Source organism: Plectropomus leopardus, chromosome 16 (assembly GCF_026936395.1).
Source record: "Plectropomus leopardus strain MGB_pleo_1.0 chromosome 16, ASM2693639v1, whole genome shotgun sequence".
NCBI classification, from domain to species: Eukaryota; Metazoa; Chordata; class Actinopteri; order Perciformes; family Serranidae; genus Plectropomus; species Plectropomus leopardus.
In genome coordinates this window covers 6942052-6961898 of record NC_142191.1, presented here as the reverse complement: position 1 = coordinate 6961898, position 19847 = coordinate 6942052, and the positions used below count along the sequence as shown (strand labels likewise).

Sequence of the window (19847 nt, the reverse complement as noted above, 5' to 3'; positions counted from 1 at the left end):
AACACCTCACTGATAGTAGCACATGCAGAGTCCGAAATTATCACTCGCCAAGCGCCAAATTCGAGTAGATTTTCTGTTTGGCGAGTAAATCTCAGAAGGCTGTCAGAAACACTGGCAGTTAAATGTTTGAACCAAAACAGTTAAGTAATAAAAAAAAAAAAAAAGTCCCTACAGCGTTTTGGTGTCATTTACTGTCGTGCTAATGTGTCAGAGATGAGTTTGACACTCACAGCAACAAGGACTTCATGCTGCATTCAGGTGAACCTCCTGAACTCAGAAAACTATAACCCAGTAATCTATACTTGAATGGAGGAATGCACAATAATATTAGCACGACATTGGTATCAGCAGATATTAGCTTAAAAAAAAAAATATAGGTTATCGCCGCCCAACAGGCTAATTTCTGCTGATATTAGCCTCCATCTACTGATGTCATCGCGATAACATTATACATAATATGATGTTAATTCCTCTTTAGAAGAGACTTGATGATCACTAAAATTAAGTGGGGAAAAAGGGGGATTTATCAATATCGGAATTGGCCAAATGAATTATTACATCAGCATTTTGGATACCGGCAGTAAATCCAGCATTGGCCAAGAAGGCCAATCCTACACAAATGGCCAAGAAGGTTGTTAAAAACGGGAGAACATTTTAATTTTTAGAGGCTAAAATCATTACAAAATCCCATTCATCTCTACATATACAGATTTCAAAAATTTAATTTGAAAAATCAATTCAAGTTGTTATGCAAAGTATAAATATTCATGTGTAACAGATCACCAACTACCTCTAAAGTCATTTTCAAGTTGTTTTACTAAACAATTTCTAAATATTTAAATGCTAAAGTCATACCCAATATGTATACATTTTGGCCGGTAAAAATATGCAATAAACTAAACTACAACTAGCCACCAGTCTGTTGCTCACTACCGTTATTGTGGCTGATAGAAAACATGCATGGCTGGTGAGTCAAAAAAATAATTTTGGACACTGAGCACACACATGCATTAATAAGCTGCATGTTAAATGTACACTGCCACATCTGTTTCTGGAAAAATACTGATTGCAGCCTTCAATTTGTTTTACCAAAACACTTATGCAGAGGAAGTCTTAGCAGTGATCTGGAGCCAGTTTCTGTTTTCCAGCCTCAACACTTGCTGCAGGTCCCACACTGTAACTCAGACACCTACTGGAGATCCAGCAACAACAAGCAGACAATTCCAACTCACACGTGAGTTAGCCGACACCAGACACTCATAAACAACACAATGCAGACACTCACACCAACAACAAGCTTTGACCTCACTTCCTATGACATCAGCAGTCTTGATGGGGGATGGGAGACACAAAACTCGCTCTCCTTCTCTCACTCTCTCGCCCTCCCTCTCTGTCTGAAGCTAAGCTATGCACTGTCTTGGCAAAACCATTCCTCGTTGACACACAAACACAATCCCCCGCTTCCTCCTCCAGAAACACTCATGCCGCCAACACTAAGAGGATGAATGCACTCCGTCTCCTGCAGGAACTTTCAGAAAAGTCATCTGACACAAATATTTGCTTCTACAAAACCCAAATTAGCAGCTGCTAAATGACAACACTCTTGCTCATCTCCCCTTTACACACAGAGCAGCACAGGAGGCAAATCTCCTCTTCTCACCTCTAAAATGCATGAGGGCCACAGGCTGGAAAGGCCCATTGGAGCTCGCTGCATCCAGAACCATCCCACTGGTAGTTCTAGTGCATGCCAACATCAGTGAGCGGAGGCAGGAGGCAGGGGAGAAGAGGGCAGCCCGGGCTAAGGCGAGGAGCCAGCCTCCATTTTAGCACGAACACTCGGAGCAGAAAATGAAGCTCCCCTGCTGCTGGAGGGAACCAGCTAGTTAGTGATGTCATCCCCCACTGCAGCTGCCCGGTTGGCTGGCTGCAATCACATGGGCTGGCTGTCAGAATAAATAAACATGAGGGAAGGGATTGGCTGGTGGGCTGAGGGGGGAGGGGGTGGGACTGTGGCTGTGATTGGAGCGAGAGCAGCTACATCTGTCAAGAGTTTTAAAGCACAAACTACGGACCGGGCATCAGTTCAGCCCACTTTGTTTTTGAAAAGCAAGAAAAAGGCCAGAAAATACACATTTCTACTCAACATGTAGGCTTTTCCGAAGAGTCAGGGGAGGTTAACCCTTTGAAACCTGGTGGCGCAACATCGATTTTCTTGTGCTACTTTCAGATGCCTTTTAAACCTTTGAACCATCATCAAATTGGTGCAATTTCTCATTTAAAAAAAGGCAATGAGTAACTTGGTGAGAGATGTTTAATAAAACTGACAGAAATAAGTAGATTTAGAAAATTATTTTTTAAAAGCCAGGGAAAAAAGAAAAAAATGTATGTTCAATCATAATAACATATTGTCATTTTTTATACAACCAAAGAAATGTATTTAAAAAAATCTTGTGATTAAGAAATAGCAATTTTGGATAAAGAAGGTTTGCGCCCGACAGCAGCAATATTTAAAATAATGTAACAAAATTATCATTGTAATTTATAAACACCTTTTCCAAGTCTTTTTTTGCCTCATTTGATTGTTTTATTTTTACTTTATTTTTCTTCTTCTTCTTTATTTATTTACTAATTTAAAAATTTTCAGTAAATTTTCTGGTACTTTTTACTAATTAGCTGCTCATTTTTAGGTCATTCCTTCTTGCCATGTTCTTGAAAGAAATACAACTAATTTGCTGAGGTTTCAAAGGTTCAAGTGACACAACTCCTCTCTCATTCACAGCCTAACAAACAACAACCAACCCCAATACCACAACAAATTACAAGTCCAACGCAAAAAGTTCAATAGACGGAAAATAACACACATGAAACCACAAGCATGCATGCCACAGGGCAAGTTTTGACATGATTTGTTTCTGTATCAAACAGCCACGAGATATAACATCAACTGCAGGCTGAGGTTTGTGCAAAACAAAGAGTCTGTCTGGCAGATAAAAGCCCTTTTTATGTGTCTTTCTGTGTATGTGTGAGTTGTTGCATGACAGATGGCTCTTCAGGAGCACAGCCTGAGCCCAGGTGTATGTGACAGAGAGACAGGAAGGCAGGAAGTCTCAATGTGAGCACAGGATGTGCATGTGCACAGAGCAGCACTCTGTCTGTTGCCACAGCTCTGTGGATAAAACCCTGCACGGTAAAGCTGTGCAGGAAAAGGGCAAATCTAGCATGATTGTTGAAAGCACTAAAATCATTCTCAAGTGTATTTAAATGATCCCTTTAAATTTCATTTTTCTACATATCAAATATTGCTCTCAGAAATCATGTACCCACTGCACCCTATAGCAAGAAGGTTTGAGTCATCATCACATACATTATGACGAGTCCCCCTGTGCAATGTGTGTGCCATCAGGCTGCGAGGATTGTGGGCATACAGCACATGCACACACACGCATATTACCCATGATTTCAACTAATGCCTTCTGCATCCCCCGCTAATTACTGTGCAAAATGACGTAAATGCAATGCGGGGGTGTTCTTTGCATCTTTGAGTAGGAAAACATATAGTCCTGAATTTATCATTTGCATATGTTTGCTGCACTATCACACATTGCAAAACGGAGTACTCCCTTAAAAATAGCATGAAGAAACCAGTGATTTACTGCGCAATGTGACTTTATTTTCGAGGAATGCCAATTTAAAACCAGACCAACAAAGATAACTGACACACATTTTCTGTGCAAAATGTTAAGCTTGCGTTAGGGCTGCAATATTAATCAAACCTTAGTCATGATCACAGGTTCCTGCAATTAAACCAAATGATCAACTATGACACTGATATTTAAAATGCGTTTTCCGCTCATACAAAACTTCACTCCTCTTTTGTCCGGGTTCCCACATGTTTTCATGGGCAATATTTCAAAACCCTTTTCCAGGACTTTTTTTCCCACATGCCCAGCGTTTTTCAAACATAAAAGATTCGAGCTCTATTCAAACACAATTTCAGCATCCCCAATGAAGTGTTTATGGATTGTCGAAAATTTGAAAATCCAATATAATTTCTGTTTTTACAATTTCTGGGTGTGATAAATGGTGTAATTTGGGCAATTTTAAAGAAAAAATGCCTTCCAAGCCTTCCAAGAAAAAAAACATAAAATAAAAAAATCGCCAAATATTTCAAATTGTCTATAACAATTGGAAAAAAATTCTTAAAGATGAAAAAAAAAAAATGGAAAAAAATTCTGAAAAAACAATAGGCTGTCAAGTGCTCACGCTAGCTGGTGAGCTTAAAAATATAACCAAATAAAACTCCCAGATTTCTGGTTGAACTCATGTTTACTTGTCTTCATGGCTAAAAACCATTAGCAGCCACCGTTGTTTGTCAGCAATGTAGAAGAGCTTAAATGTCTTAAACTGGGCTACATTGTGAAAAAAATGGCATGATTACATCCCCGGCATAATGATCTAGTCACAAAATACAATTAAGCAGTGCAACTGAACTCCAACATCAAGTCTGGCTGGTCCTAATCTATACAATAGTGTGGTATCTCAGCAGCAGGGTCTAGTCTGAGTGTATAAAGGACTCTTTCTGTTACATAGTCATGTGGCAACCTCCCATCAGAGGACCCGTTGTTCTGACCAAGACAACGCTAAACACACCCACTTGTTACAAATACTCTCCAAACGCTCCTCTGGCACATACATTCATCAGGCTTTTTGCTGTGTGTGCTATTTCTGGTACTGTCAAGTCAGTGAACTTGCGAGGCATCAAGAGTCTGATCCTGGATGGACGGAGAGTGCGCTCACTTGAGTTTCCAAATTCATCATTGATAGCAGCAGGTCAGCCTAAAATACTCACTTAATTTACAGATCTGCTGATCTTCAGTGTCACAGTTCTCTGTAATAAACGCTCAAGGCTCAAGTCTATTTGGAGGAACTGACCCATCAACACAGCTGAGGCTCTTTTAACTGTAGCTTAACTTAATTTTTCCCTTAAATTAGTATTTCACAGATATGAAGAAGGCCCTCACATAAAAGCAGGCCGTCTCTGCAGTAGAAAAACTGAAATACTTTTGAAATTGATGCAACATGACCAGAGAGAAAAGGACACTTTAGCTCAAGAGGTAGAATATACGTGACGTAATGTGGAATAAATCTACCTACCCGCCTTCCTATTTTGAGATTCATGAAATTCTACATCCCATGTTTTTTTTATGGTTTTTGAAAGATTAATTTAAGTCATTTTAATACAAATTAAGGCCTTGTTTTCAGATAAATAAAACAGTTTTGAAGGATCTGCGGGAACCCTGTTGTACTAATGACTCTATAACATGCTCTACTTTTTTCTGTAGGTCAAGCACACCGTGTGTTTGCACTACAGACATTATCAAATTAAATATTACTTCAACATTTCTTTATTTACTCAAGGCTGTTTCTTAAAATAACATGTACAAGAGCAGAGTCATGCAAAAAAAAATTCAATGTTTTTACAGCTCCAACAGCCTGATCACAGCTAGTGAGCTATGTTTTTCTATGTGATGTGTTTGACGAGGGAAGTATCTCTCATGAGGAGGTGTGGGAGTCTCTTCCTCTACCACCTGCATGAAGGGTAGAGGAAACCCTTCCCTGAAACCAGCCTTGCCCTTTGACATCCTGCTTTAAGTATCTGCCCACAACTTAAAAAAAAAAAGCCTGCATTCAGTGTCAATTTTAATGTTTCAACCCAGTCAGACATGCTAAGACTTTGAGTTTCTACATTTTAAACCGGCTGATAAAAACAAATACTTTACAAAGACGGGATTAACATTAAGCATTCTTGTCTAGTAGGTTTGACTCTGTTTAGCATGTGTAAAACTAAAACATGCAGGACACACATGAGCAAACACTATAGTACACTCACTAAAGCAAATAATAACACAGACACTATTTCAACAGTAAATGATGTAACGTCTATAGAAACTGATGTTACAGCGTCTCGTTCAGTGTTCTTTCAAACGAAAAACACTGCAGAAACCAAATTTTATCTATTTCTTTTTTTAGTGACAAACAAGTATGGGAAATGACAGCTAATGACAGTTGTAAATTTCGGTAGAATACAGGAAATGTGTTATTATCTTATCACTTATCAAGCCATTACAGGCCAGAGACTCTTCTTACGGCACACTGAAGAACTCTGCACCTTTCAAATTACAGCGCAGATTTACAAACTAGATGGACAATATTATGTATCCACTACACAGATTGTAGCATTGTAGTATATTTTTTTTAATATAAAGAAAAGAGACTATTTCTGGCAGTGGAAAGACGGTATAATTGCGAGTCACCATGAGTCCAGGGTTGGGTATTGTTTGTTTTTTTTCTGATACAGGTGCTAAAATGATACTTTTAAAATGATACCTGTGCCTAAACGGTGCTTGAATGGATATTTAAAAAGAAAAAGAGCAGTTAATGAAACAATTCATGACATTCAATATTTTTTTTGCAAAGGAAAATTCAAACTTGAAGTGTACCTAACAGTTAAAAGCATTATACAATATATAAATATAAATACAAAAGATTATTGACGAAAATATCTTATGAATAAGGTCAAACCGAACTACAATAATTTAACACAAAATTACTGTTATGGGACCACGAACAGCAAAATAAATTTTGATTTGGGATCTGTAATTGCCTCACTAACTCAGGAGAGACTTGTTTCAAGAATTTACAACTCAACAACAGAATTTATTTGATTTTTTTGGCATTTTTACACTTCTGACAAATTGATTCAAGGCATTTTATACCAATTCAGGTCTTATCTTTAGATTACTTAATTAATTCAATGCCTTTTAAAACGTTTTAAGGATCTGCAGGAACTGACAATTACATAAAAGATTGATTGTCTAATTAATTGCAGCCACAAGCTTGTCCAAAACTATAGATTTTAACAAAAATGATCCCCATTCTGGATTCCCTTCACTGGTTACCAGTACAACCTAAAGCTGCTCTTATGGTTCTTCTTTTAACTCATAAGGCTTTATACCTTACATATCTGAGCTATATATGCTACAGTGTTTCAAACACATGTATTTGATCGTGACTGCCCACTGCGATCAAAACATCACAAATTGATTTTATATTTTTGGAGCTGGACTATTGATTAAAAGCACAACTGGACTATATGTTCTGTGATGGATTGGACCACATTCTCTGAGCGCACAGACGCACGGAGAAAGTGAAACTTGTAGCAGCTGTTCCTTTCATCCCTCAACCTGATCAGCTCTGACCAAATCGACAGATCAATTATCCACCCCGCAACTCAAACTGGTCATGAGGAGGAAAAAAAACAACTCAAGAAGACCCAAAGAAACGTTCTCATCTGGACAGCAGAGACAGAATGATAAAAAAAGGTACAAACACACTCACTCACACAAAAGATAAAAAAAATACATAAACGTAAGTTTGCTGATTCTGCACTTTTAATTTGATTGATAAACTGATAGACTAAAAATAAATGCCTATTATATAACTTACATTACTTGGCATGTTCAACTATTAAACAGAAGACATGCTTTCATCTGCAAAAACACTGAATTAAATAATTAGAATCAGTTTTGCATTGTTCTCCATGGCTAAAATATTGGGGTAAGTTTATATTACATACTGACATTTGTAATGTTTGTTCCAGTTAACCAACTTTATGATACCTCAAATATTTGACTCTAACCAGCAGATGGCGACAAAACCTACCAGACCGATAGTTGATGCAGAAAAGAGCCTGCTTTTTAGGAGAACACACACAGAGGCAACAACTGTTGTTGTTCTGCGCGTTTTGGCAACTATATTTACAGTCTTAAGGAGACCACAGTGAAATAAACAGGACCCTATAGAGCGTTTATCTTCTGCTCACAAGCTGCAGGCAGAAAGATCTTTTGCCCAAAACACACACAATTTCTTTATTTTCTTCTTTGGTCAAGTCTTATAAAACAAGCTCATCATATCAGATCTCTAACAGGAAGCCTTTTAACTGCTGTGCTACTTAATGCAACCGCAAAATGAACTCTGGAGTCACAGCGAGCACTCTTAGGTTTGAGGTAAGTTTATGGGAAAGGCCTGCTGGTCAGGGTTTTCAGTCTCGGCCTCGTGGCTCTGCAGGACAGACTCTCAGACATGTGTTTCCATCGGGAGGTAGTGAACATGCCTGGAATGAAAACAGGCCAAGCGAGGAGCCTGTTTGGACAGGACTGAGTGATAACATCTACCGGGCCACTGTGGGATAATATTTTGCTGAATGCTATCAAAGCTCTCATTGGGGTGTGGGAAGTGAGCAGCCCTTATCAGAAATTAAGTTATGCCTAATGCTTTCTTGACACAGCACAAGAATAATGGCTGAGATAAAGAAACAAGTATGTTTTAATGGTATAATAAACACCTTTATGTCCATTATTCTATTCTTGCACAAAAGCCTGAATGGTGAACAAATGGCACAAAACTGCACAAAAGTGCTGTGGCCTTTTGTTGCAGATAGCAACTCCACTTTGTCTTATCAGCCAGATCTTCAAGAGAGAAATAACATTTGTAAATCCTCTCTGAAGAGGAATGCAACCTTTGCTCCAGTGTGTTGCAGAGAGGTGCTCGATGCAAGAGGGCCAGTCTGACTTTCCGACTGAAGAGCGACGAAGAAAAACAAAAACAAAGGCACTCATTTATGAAGTACATACAATCATATTTAGGCTTTTTTTAGTGGCTCATAACATTTCTGACACCAAGTCCATCTTGAAGAAAGGTCAGTTCAAAGTTTCCTGAGACAGACTCTCAGATTCACCCTCTGAAACACTGTGATTAAATTTAATTCAATTCAGGTCACAACAGCCCCGTAGACTTGTCACTGCCATATTAGGAATAAACTATTTAAATTTTAAAAAATGTCTCTCTAAAATCTTTAAGAGGAGACGCATCATTCTGCCCTCCACTTCTCTCAAGTGTCTTGAGAAAAGATCTGTGGTGTGTATATATGTACAGTATGTATGGATTTATCAATAGAAATATGTATAGATAGATGTATAGATGTATAGATGTATCGATGTATCGATAGATAGATGTGTATTGATGTATAGATAGATATTGCATAGATGTATAAAAAGATAGATACATAGGTGCATAGACGTATAGATAGATAGATAGATAGATACACAGATACAGAGATAGATGTATAGATAGGTCGTGTATATGTGTATAGATAGATAGATGTGTAAAGATGCATAGATAGATAGTGCATAGATGTAAAGTAGAAAGATTGACAGATAGATGTGTATATGTGTATAGATAGATAGTGTATAGATACTGTAGATAGCTGTATAGCTGTATAGATAGATGTGTATAGATGTATAGATAGATAGTGTATATGTGTATAGATAGATGTGTATAGACATATAGATGTATAGATAGTTTGCTCTCAAAAAGGAAATTCTGTATCACAGGGGTGGTTTAATTATATTGTGGATTTATCAAAAAATTTATAAATATCAATCAAGGACAATTAAACTGAGATATTTACTGTTATTGTTTTATAGCCCAGCTCTAGTGGATAGATTAATGTACATTTACATGTGTAAATAAAGTAAAAAGTCCTGTTAATAAGGTTACAAACTGGAAATGTTTTGGCCAAAAAATGCCATTTCATTTTCCCCGTCTACACATCAACAATGAAAACAGAATTTCCGAAAAACGTCGCCCTGAAGAGTAATATAAAAGTCTGTTTTCAGTGAACTGAAGCACAGTTTGAATGTTGACACAAGGCCAAAATCCATAGTGTTAACACTGTTTTCAAATATACTGTGCACGTGTGGACAAGGCCTTAAATTCTGGCTTTCAAGTAATCATTTCTAAGTCATGTATAGAAACAATGTTAAACTGCACTCAACATGCAGTGCCCAAGTTTTCCGAGACAGACTCGTTCACCCTCTGAAACGCTGTGATTAAATTCAATAAAACTCAGGTCACAACAGCCCCGTAGAGTTGCCACTGCCATATTAACAATAAACAAACTAAATATTAAAAAATGTCTCTCTAAAATGTATCACTCTGCCCTCCAATTCTCTTATATCACCAGGGAACACCTCCAATATCCTAACTTTTCAGAACTTTGTTTTGCATATGAAGATGTATAGTCAGGGGATATGTCAGTTGCTACAAAAAGATTTATCTTTTTATGAATGAGTGCACTGCTTCGGATTTTTTTTTTCTCCATATGTTCTGAGCTCTGATAATTCCCACAGAGTAATCCCACACAAGTCATCTGCAAAATCTGTGTCTTTAAAATATTTATTTGCACATGTACTTGTTGACCTATAATGCATTTATAGCTGTTTGTTTTCAGTACACCGCCTGGTTATATAATTACTGTGCAGGGAGAAGGCAGCAGACAACATTGCTGTGTGTATCCATGCATGCATACACAGACACATGCACAGATAGTCCGCCCAGAGGCCTATTGGCGGTGCCCACTGCTTGATTTTCCATCTGGTGCTAAACTGGCACCGAGTTCGGACATTAAACTAAATGTCAATATGCATCTGCAAAAATTCGCAAATTTCTCATCTCCAAGGGGAGGAAGAGAAGGAATAGTATCACGCCTGGCAGACGCTGCTGGTCACTGGCAACATCGTGAAACACAAGGACCGTGGAATTAAAGCTTTATCTGTGGATTACCACTAAATATAGACGCTTGGGCTAAATCCAGCGCAAAGTCCGTGCCATGTATGTCCTCTGTTTGTTTCCACGTATTGCATAATGTCAACTCGGTATTACAATGAGGGTGATGCAGCAGGGGATGTTCATAGATGTTTCAGCATGGTCGGAAAATAACTGAGTGTGTGCTTGTAAGTATGCATGTCTGCGAGGCATGCATTTATCTGTGACATGACTACAGGTATTTCTTAACTCTCCCTGCCTAGAGCAAAAATCTGCTCTATGTATGGCATGTGGGTGAGTCACTGAAAACATTTTAAAAATTATTATTTTTGCCGTCAAAAAGGCACAAAACTCCAGAACATAGTGCAAAAACCTCCAGCCTGGACAGGCTTTCTGCAGGCAAGGTAGATTTAAGACTTTTTTAAGACTCTTCATTAATGCCACTCGCAGCAAGAACAATTTTCTATTAACCAAAATTGAAGAATAATTTTAATTTGCCATAAAAGTGTCTCATTGTTTTATCAACAGAAGTGGGAAATATCTGGTGTTTCTGGATGTTTTTTGGGCAATTTCTCAATCTGCATGTGAGATTCCACTGCTTGGATTCTCATCATGATGAGTTTCAGAAAAAGAATTTATTAAAAAAAAAAAATAGATGTTAACCAATTATGTTGAGATTTTAGGATGCAACATCAGTAAAAAATGACTAATGTCTAAGCATTTTTTAGACTTTTAAATCACTTTAATACCAATTAAGGCCTTATTTTTAGATAAATTAATTCAATGCAATGCAATACTTTTTAAGAATCCATGGTACCCTGCGGGAAAGAGCTACTCCTCTAAATGTGCATGTACATATGTTTGTGCAACAACTCCAAGACCTCAGACACTGGGTATTTGGTAAGCTTTTTGTGGTTTGATGACAGGATGTTGTGATTGTACCAGTAAATACCTTTGAAAGCAGGCAGTTTCTGCAGCTCCCTGTTGTTGCTCAAGCTGAAACGAGAGGAGCTCTGCCTCTTGTCCTTTTTGACAGGTGTCTGGGAACCTGGCTGCTTCCCCTTCAGCAGCTGAGTGGTGGGAGGAACACTATTGCTGGCCTTCCTGTTAGAGCTCTGCTGAAACAAGAGAAAAACCCACATTAGTGACACTGAAGTAGCGCAAGAACATGAGGGGTGGAAGAGAGTACAAGTACCTCTTCAGGAATCTGATAAAACTGTGTGACTGCCACACACCACACAGGACATTTTAATTATATATAGTATGTCACCACTTACATGACAACACGGTGCTTTGCATTATGTAACTAAGGTAATAACTCACACATATCCCAATGTACAAACAGGATACATAACACAGGGTTCATGCATACTTTTTACCAATATGTTTCCATAGCTTTTCAATGACTTTGAGGCAAATGTTAAAGACCATACATTATCTGAAACGACCAACAATATTCCTTATTGGTTCTTTTTCATTACTTTAAAATAGCTTTAAGAAATAAAAGAAGTGTATATATATATACACACACACACACATATATTTAAAAATCTGAAGGGGCAAAAAAGGCGAAGCATGTCAAATATTTTTTTAAGCATGCAACTTTAGATTGCTGTATTTTCTTTTTATTTGATCAAAGTTTTTAAAGTAAACTTCTGCCCTTTTTGGCAATTTTTGAATAAAACTTTTTTTAAAATTATTTTTGGCAATTCTAGAAGAAAATATTTTTGGCTTTTTTTGGAGGGGGGGTTAAAGAAACTATTTTTGTCTTTTTTGGAAATTAAAAAAAACTTTTAGTAAGTTAAAGAAAACATCTGGCTTCTTTTTTGGCCATTGTAGCAATTTTTATTTTTGGCAATTTTCAAAGCAAACATTTTGGCATTGTATTTTGTAATTTAAATTTGGTGAATTTTAATGAAAACATTTTTGCAAAATTTTTGGCAATTTTTGGAGACATTTTTGAATTTTTTTTCTTTAAAAAAAATAGCCTTTTTTGATTTTTGAAGAAAATATTCTGGATTTTTTTTCTTTAAAACATGCCACAAGCCCACAGGTTTAGAAGGCATGCTTTCATCAAAATGTAAAAACAGAAATTATTGTTGGGTTTTCAAATTTCCAAGGTTCCTTGGACACACTGTATGTTATTATACAGGTTTGTGAAAGATACTTCCGATATTTCCAAAACTTTCAGGGTATATTTAGTTTTCCAAAACTTTTTTAGGCCTGTATATTGCTATTTGCAATTCTGTGACTTTTCCAGGTTTTCATGACCATACGAACCCTGATAACAGTACATTTGCCTTGGGTGGCTTCAAGTTCAGATGAAAAAAACAAACCGTTCTGGCTTTTTTATGCACTCAACAACACACCCAGCTGTGTCTCGGAGGAGTTAAAAAACACCAGGGTTAGTGGGTTAGGATATAATCCTGGTGTGGGATCAACTGAAAGTTTCTCACAGCTGGTCCCACCTGCCCGCTGGGATCCATTCATCGGCACGCACCTGATGGCACACAGCTTACTTCAGCAGATGCAGCTGTGGAGCCGTGTCAGTCTGAGTCACAGGGGAATTATTAAATTTAGTTAAGACCCAGATAAAGTTGGTCACAGTCTGCAGTGCTGTAAGACGGGGGCTTAAGAGCTGGGCCACTCGCAAGCTGTCTAGTAAAAAAAAAAAAAAGAAAAAAAAAAGCTGAGCTGGCCACTAGGAATGAGATTACATATTTATGTAATACAAAGATAGGAATTAACTCCTGTAAGTTCATTGAGCCAAAGTCGTTTCTGTCATCCAGGATTTTCTAGTGTACTGTTTGTTACCAAAACAGGAAATGAGGCCTTCCCATACATTATAAACATTTGGTCTCGAGCACTTCTGGTTACTAAGCATGTGAGACAGAAGGGAGGGGCAGCAGGGTAACCACAACAGCTTGCAACCCGGCTATGTCAATGTGACATATGGTTGGGGCAGTGGTAGATCTGCAGCTGCATGGCTGCTGACACACAACAGCGATCCTACTATTGCTTGCTATTAGTCAGCAAAAAACGACTAGGAGGCTGAAACCACCATTTATCAATTAATCAATCAAATTTTATTTTTATAGCACCTTTTAAACAAAGCAAATGCAATTCCAAGTGCTTTACGGTTTGATTAAAGAAACAAAAACAGTAAAAAAAACATGAAATTGTGATATATAGACACTAAGCTTGACTAAAAGATAGGCTTTTAGTTTAAAAGTATCCAGCTCCACTCAGATCCTCTGGCAGGCTGTTCCAGCATTTTGACTAAAAGCAGAATCACCAAAGGGGCCTTCGTGGTTCATAAACTAAAAGCATCTCTGATGCAAGGCTACGCAAAATGCTTCAGAGATGCAATATACAATACAATATACAGCTTTGTCTCAAACTGGTTTCCAAACAGCAGATAAATTATTTAATCAAGCCTTATAGTTTGTATTTTATCACAACAAACTGTACTGTACATTACAGCAGCCTCTAAAATACGAACAGGTGGTCAACAGCCCTCACAATATGAATATTAAATGTCTGTTAAAGAGGAGGACCACATTTGGCTGCACCGACAGATGTCAGCTGTCAAAGCAGCCCTGAAAAGAGTGCATCAAAGTTTTAATCTTCCGGAGAAAAGAAAAGCATCCAGTTCTCTGAAAAATAGTGAAATCTTTCCATAATGGTTCAGTGATGTTTATATAAGGTGACTGAAAAAGTCATGGAATACGTTTGAATTAAATCTGTTACATATTGAATTTGTTAAGGGCTGCACTTTATTTTAGAAAAATCATGAGAATAGTGTTTGAAACCAAACTGTGCACCTGGTCATATTGCATGCCCTTCTGCTATTTTACAGTGCAACGCATGACCACTGCTGTGCAACACTGTGACGTAATGATTGACGACAGATGCCTCTGCTATTACTGGAATCCAGACCAACATAATGTTGAACAGTTTGTAACTCAGGCTGAATTCAGCTTTTCCTGATATAACCCAATCCAAAAAAGTCAATGGCTAATCCGACCGTGGTACCATTTTTCCAGTGTTTTATCTTATGCAGACTGGTACTTTTAAGAGCGGGTCATTAGCTTTTTATACACGTTTATGACAAAGGCGTGAATCATATCTGAGGCACGAATATTTTTGTTAATTAGAAACTATTCTCCTTACTGCATTACAAATTTTCTTCTGATTTCTTTTGTAGACAATGGAGATCCAATTATAACAACTGTTTTTAGTCTCTTTAGAACTATACTGATTTCCTCATGTTATACTGAGTGTCATGTAAACGTAATGCCAGTACTGGGTATCAGAGACATAAACGTAAGACTTTTTTACAACATTTTCAAGATTATTTTAACTAAAATTTTTTACTGATTTTTAGACAAATAATCTTGTTCAAACATTTGGGATTAGTATAAAGGTAAGTGGAGTATGTGAAAAGGTAGGTCTCATGTAGGAATATGGTTATAAGAATGAGTAGGTTTATGAACACTGTGCCAGCAGGTACATCAGTTTTGTTACATCATTAATGTGGACTTTCACGCAGACAAGCCTGACTCATTTTGACATAAACAAATTAAAAGATGGATAAATTTAATTAAATAAAATTTTAGAGGCAATTATGGCCTCAAATTTAAATTAAAGACTATTTAATAACATTTATTTATAAAAATTAAGTCAGATACATAAAAGATAAAGATAAAAATTTTTAAGGCCCTGCAGACACACTGCAATAGGATCCCACTTGGTGACACATATTGCAAGCTGAACTTGCTGACCTGCCCATCCAGCTAGTTTTATAATTGTGATTATCTTAGTATTGAGCCAGTAAAGTCATTCACTCTGTCCCTTGGATTATGGGTGACTCAGACAATAGTATTTTATGGCGTGCACATTTCATTATTCATACACACATTGTAAGGAAAGGTTGATTACTTTTCTAAATCACAAAGTTGTGGCTGAGATTTCAAAAACCCAAGTTGCATGCTACACAACAACACCATGTCTGGTGCCACTTTAATATGTTGAATGAGGCCCAAATCAAGCAAGTTTTTCTCCTTCCACCCCATACCAGGGTTGCAGCGGATAGTATAAGATTTTTTACAGTATGATAACAAAGCAATAATCCAGGGTTTCAGAAGGCATGTCTTCTTTGAAAATTGCCATTTTGCCAAATTTACCATTTAACATAGCCAAAAACTGTAAAAACAGTAATTATCGTTGGATTTTCAAATTTCCAACGGTCCTTGAACACATCATGTGCGACAAACGCTTTCGTCCAAAAACAAATTAAGAAGAATTCAGAGCTTTAAATAAGGTTATTTAATCAAAATAACTTACCAGGATGCACAACGGGAGTGAAAAACCTTACTTTAAACTGAAAAGGGATGTTATTTTAAAATCTAAAAAACTAATTTATGGTGGAGGGAGGGTCATGCATTTTCCCCAAATCACTCAGGGAGACTCAAGGAATATTTTTGTAACTTCAGGGAGGGTCAAAATAAAAAAAATAATATTAATAAACAAGAAAAATAACAAAGTCACAGCCCACCCACTCCTGTCCTCTCATACATAAAGAACAGTCCCTTATAAACTGTGATTCAAGTCGGCTAAATAACACTGTATCTAGGAAAAATCTGGCAGATGTGCAAAATAATGTGATGCAATATTATAATTGCAAACTAAACTATACATTGTATACAGCCTGTTGTCTGTTTGTTATGTCGTATGATATGGACCTTTTTCTGTGTCCCTAATAAAGTCGTTAGTATTATCATTATTATTATTATTATTACTATTTTCTATCATACTTAGAGTAGCTAACTGAATTGAGGGCAGGATCTTCTCTATCTGCATCATTATACACAGACCTTCCACAAAAATCACTGCAGAGCACAGCTATAATGCAGTCCATTATCAGACAGAAATGTCAGTGTCATTTGAACATATGTAAGACAAAGTCCTACTGTCTTCCATGAAGTTTCTAGTCCCCTGTGTTAACTAACCTCATGCTCTGAATTCTCTTGTCCTCCACTCTTGCCCACTTTTCCAGACTTAGGGGACTCCTGCAGAGGAAAAAAAAGTTTAATCACTTAAGTCAACTTGACATTAGCAGGTAAGTAGGTTGACATCAGTAAGCAGCCTCAGTGAGTGCCGCCATGCAGAAATCCTCGCTATAAATAACCTGCCTGCCCAGTCTACACTACTGTTTGAATACACTGGAGAGTCTGCTGTTAGCTAGCTAACGGTACTTTAATAGCATTCACACGACCCCGGCTTTCAGCTTTAAAAACACACTCAAAGTCCCCAAATAGCACCCCAAAACACACACACATCACCATAAACATGTATTCAAATTCTCACTTCTGGATAACGGCGCTTTATTATTAATTACTTAGCACAAGTGCTAACATGTTGGCAGAATAACGGCTAGCTGGTGATGATTTGCTAACGACGGGACACTGCGCTGATGGCTGCATTAAACGTCTTTTTATGATGCCGGTTTAGCACTAAAAAACACCGAAATGTTACTCCTGAAAACTTTATATCCAGCTTTCTTAAAGCTCCTGGCGATTCTTAAAACTCACCTTGTCTTTTTTCGTTTTATTCGGCATTGTAAACCGTAGCCGCCCTTGCTCCCCTCTCGGATACTCCACCACCAGAAACCTTGACAACTCTCAGGGCACCAAACTGAGAGGCGGGTCAAGCTGTAACTCGGCCTCTGATTGGCTGCTGACGGTCAGATGACTGGAGTGACAGGCAGAGCGCTGCAGGGCGGGGGGGCCCCCTGTCGGTGAGAGGCGAGTATTACAACCAGACACCACAGCCTGTTATTACAGCGCATGAGATTAAAAATGAAGCATGCTCACCATGCTCATTCAAACTTTGATTTAAGACTTCATTTTTACATAGAAACCGAGCTTAATTATCTTATTCACATTTTGCTTACTTATTTATGAAATTGTATTTTGAACTTGCACCCTCATTGACCGCAGTGCTATTTTATTATTTGGGCTTTAACGCTCTTAATGTTCTTAATTTTGTTTATGTCATAAAGGGGCAGGGGCTACATGGGTTTCCGATATCTTCTTTTATTCTGTAAACCTTTTTTTAATCTGGGAAGCACTTTGTGCTACATAAATAAAGATTATTATTATTATTATTATTATTATTATTATTATTATTATTATCATCATTTTTTCATTTTCCCAGGCCATTTGGGTTTTGTTTTTGTTATTTATTCTTTTTTAAATTTATGATATTGTTTAGGCAATGTTCTTTCAACTTTTTACTAATTTCCTGCTCATTTTTGGGTCACTTCTTGTGAAGTTGCTCATTGCCAGTTTCTCAGGTCTCAAAGGGTTTATGTCTTTGTTACATAATGCTTGGCATCATTCAAAACAACGACATCAACAACAACAACAACAACAACAACAACAACAACAACAACAACAACAACAACAATAATAATAACAATAATAATAGAGAGTGCTTCCTTATTAATTTTGGGAAAAAAAGAACAGATTTTTCCATTAAAACCTTTCTGGGAACTCCATTAATTCGGAAAAACGGTAATTTTTTCTGCAGTGATTACCTTCCAAACAGATCCCAAGCCATAGTTCTGATAAATCAATTTTTTACTCACTTACTCTGAGCTATTTGAGTTATATTATGTAAATAAATATACAAATTATTTCTCCCTTTTTAAAGAGAATGTTCACATACAAAATCATTACTTTTTTTTCTTTTAGCAAAAAGCTTCAGCTCTCTGGTCTGGGCTTCCTATATGCTGATATATTGCTGGTTGTCTTAACTCTTCTAAAAAGAAATTAGACATTAGACAAGTTTGAGTCAATTTCCTTTAAATTCCTCATCAAAACAGCCATTTCTATTATTTTCTTTTACCATCTCAAAGCCACATTTTGATCAATTAGATCCCTGGATTAGATAATCAGAAGTTACACTTTTTCTAGTAATTTATTATATATTGTTTACAAATAAAGCAAAACAATAACGTTTCTAGTTAAAAATTTGTCATGTCCTTTTTGCTACTGGACGTATTTTGCAGGCAACAATTGTTGATACCAAACAGAACTATTTACAGTACAAAACAGTTGCAAGAAATGTTCAAGTTATGCACGCATTTTTTGTCAGTCCACCTTGACCTACAGCTAATTGCTGTTTTCCTGTGGCTGATACACCCTGTGCCACTCAGTTTTCTAGAACATTTGAGAAGCCTGATGGAGGCTTCTTGGAAAGCAGCAGCTGTGTGTTATGTTACTGCCATCTACTGGAACTCACTTGTACACTACAATGACTACTTTCTCCCCAGACTTGTATTCTTAACCCTTTGAAACCTGGATCAACATCAGTTTTCTTGTGCTGTTTCAGACGCCTTTCACAAGCATTTAAACCGTAAGACTAAATGCAAATTGGTCTTTTTTTTGTCAAAATCAATTTGGCATAAAATGTCCAGCAAACTGCATATAAATTAGTGAAAGGTGACAAAAAATTACCTGAAAATTAGATTTAAAAAAAAATCGAGAAAATTAGAAAATGATCACATAAATAAGGAAAACACCAAGAATACTATATTTATAATTACACATTCAAAATAAGTTTACAGAAAAATATTTTTCTGCTTTTTGTGTGCTAATTTTCTTGTAATTCTTTTACTAATTTGTTCATTTTTGGGCAACTTTCTTGTCAAGTTGCATATTCCCTTCTTTCCATGTTTTTGAAAGTCAGTTATCCAGTTATTCCCAAAAAGCGGGTGCCCACAGGTGTAAATAATCAAATAAATGATGTGACCTGCACCAGTGTGCATGCTGGCACTGGGACAGTGGGACACTGGGGGACAGAGCAGAGCCATCAGTAGTGGTATTAGTAACACCTGTGCTCCTCCAGCTGTGACGAGCCGAAATGTCTCCTGTCCTGTTAGACTGACAGAGTGGGTGACTGTGAGGCGACGTCCTTGAAAGAATCAATCCCTCCTCCGTTTTTTTTCAGTTCAAAATTTTGGAAAGATCAATATCACCATGGCTACAGTCTGCAAAGGTTGTCAGTATTGTGTTGTGTGTTTATCAGCCACCACTGATGTCCTTAAATCCTCCTTTGCAATCCAGAATCAGAAATACTTTATTGATTTAAGGGGGAAAACTGTGGTTTGTTACAGC

The 19847-nt window shown here is 37.2% G+C and overlaps 1 protein-coding gene across 3 annotated transcripts in view; it reads right to left on the bottom strand.

The window, feature by feature from the left end:
* LOC121955279 (serine/threonine-protein phosphatase 2A 56 kDa regulatory subunit gamma isoform) overlaps window positions 1–17387 on the bottom strand; it is a 44328-nt gene extending 26941 nt beyond the window's left edge. The window contains exons 1-3 of one of the 3 annotated variants that reach the window (XM_042503150.2): window positions 17259–17387; window positions 16677–16736; window positions 11618–11783 (exon numbers count right to left, since the gene is read on the bottom strand). In XM_042503150.2, coding sequence (XP_042359084.1) covers window positions 11618–11783; window positions 16677–16736; window positions 17259–17285 — 253 coding nt within the window. In that variant the 5' untranslated portion in view covers window positions 17286–17387. Of the gene's footprint in view, window positions 1–1660; window positions 1864–11617; window positions 11784–16676; window positions 16737–17258 lie in introns of those variants that run through there. The other 2 variants (XM_042503151.2, XM_042503153.2) reach the window with 2 other exon arrangements.
* Window positions 17388–19847: the final 2460 nt, after the last annotated feature.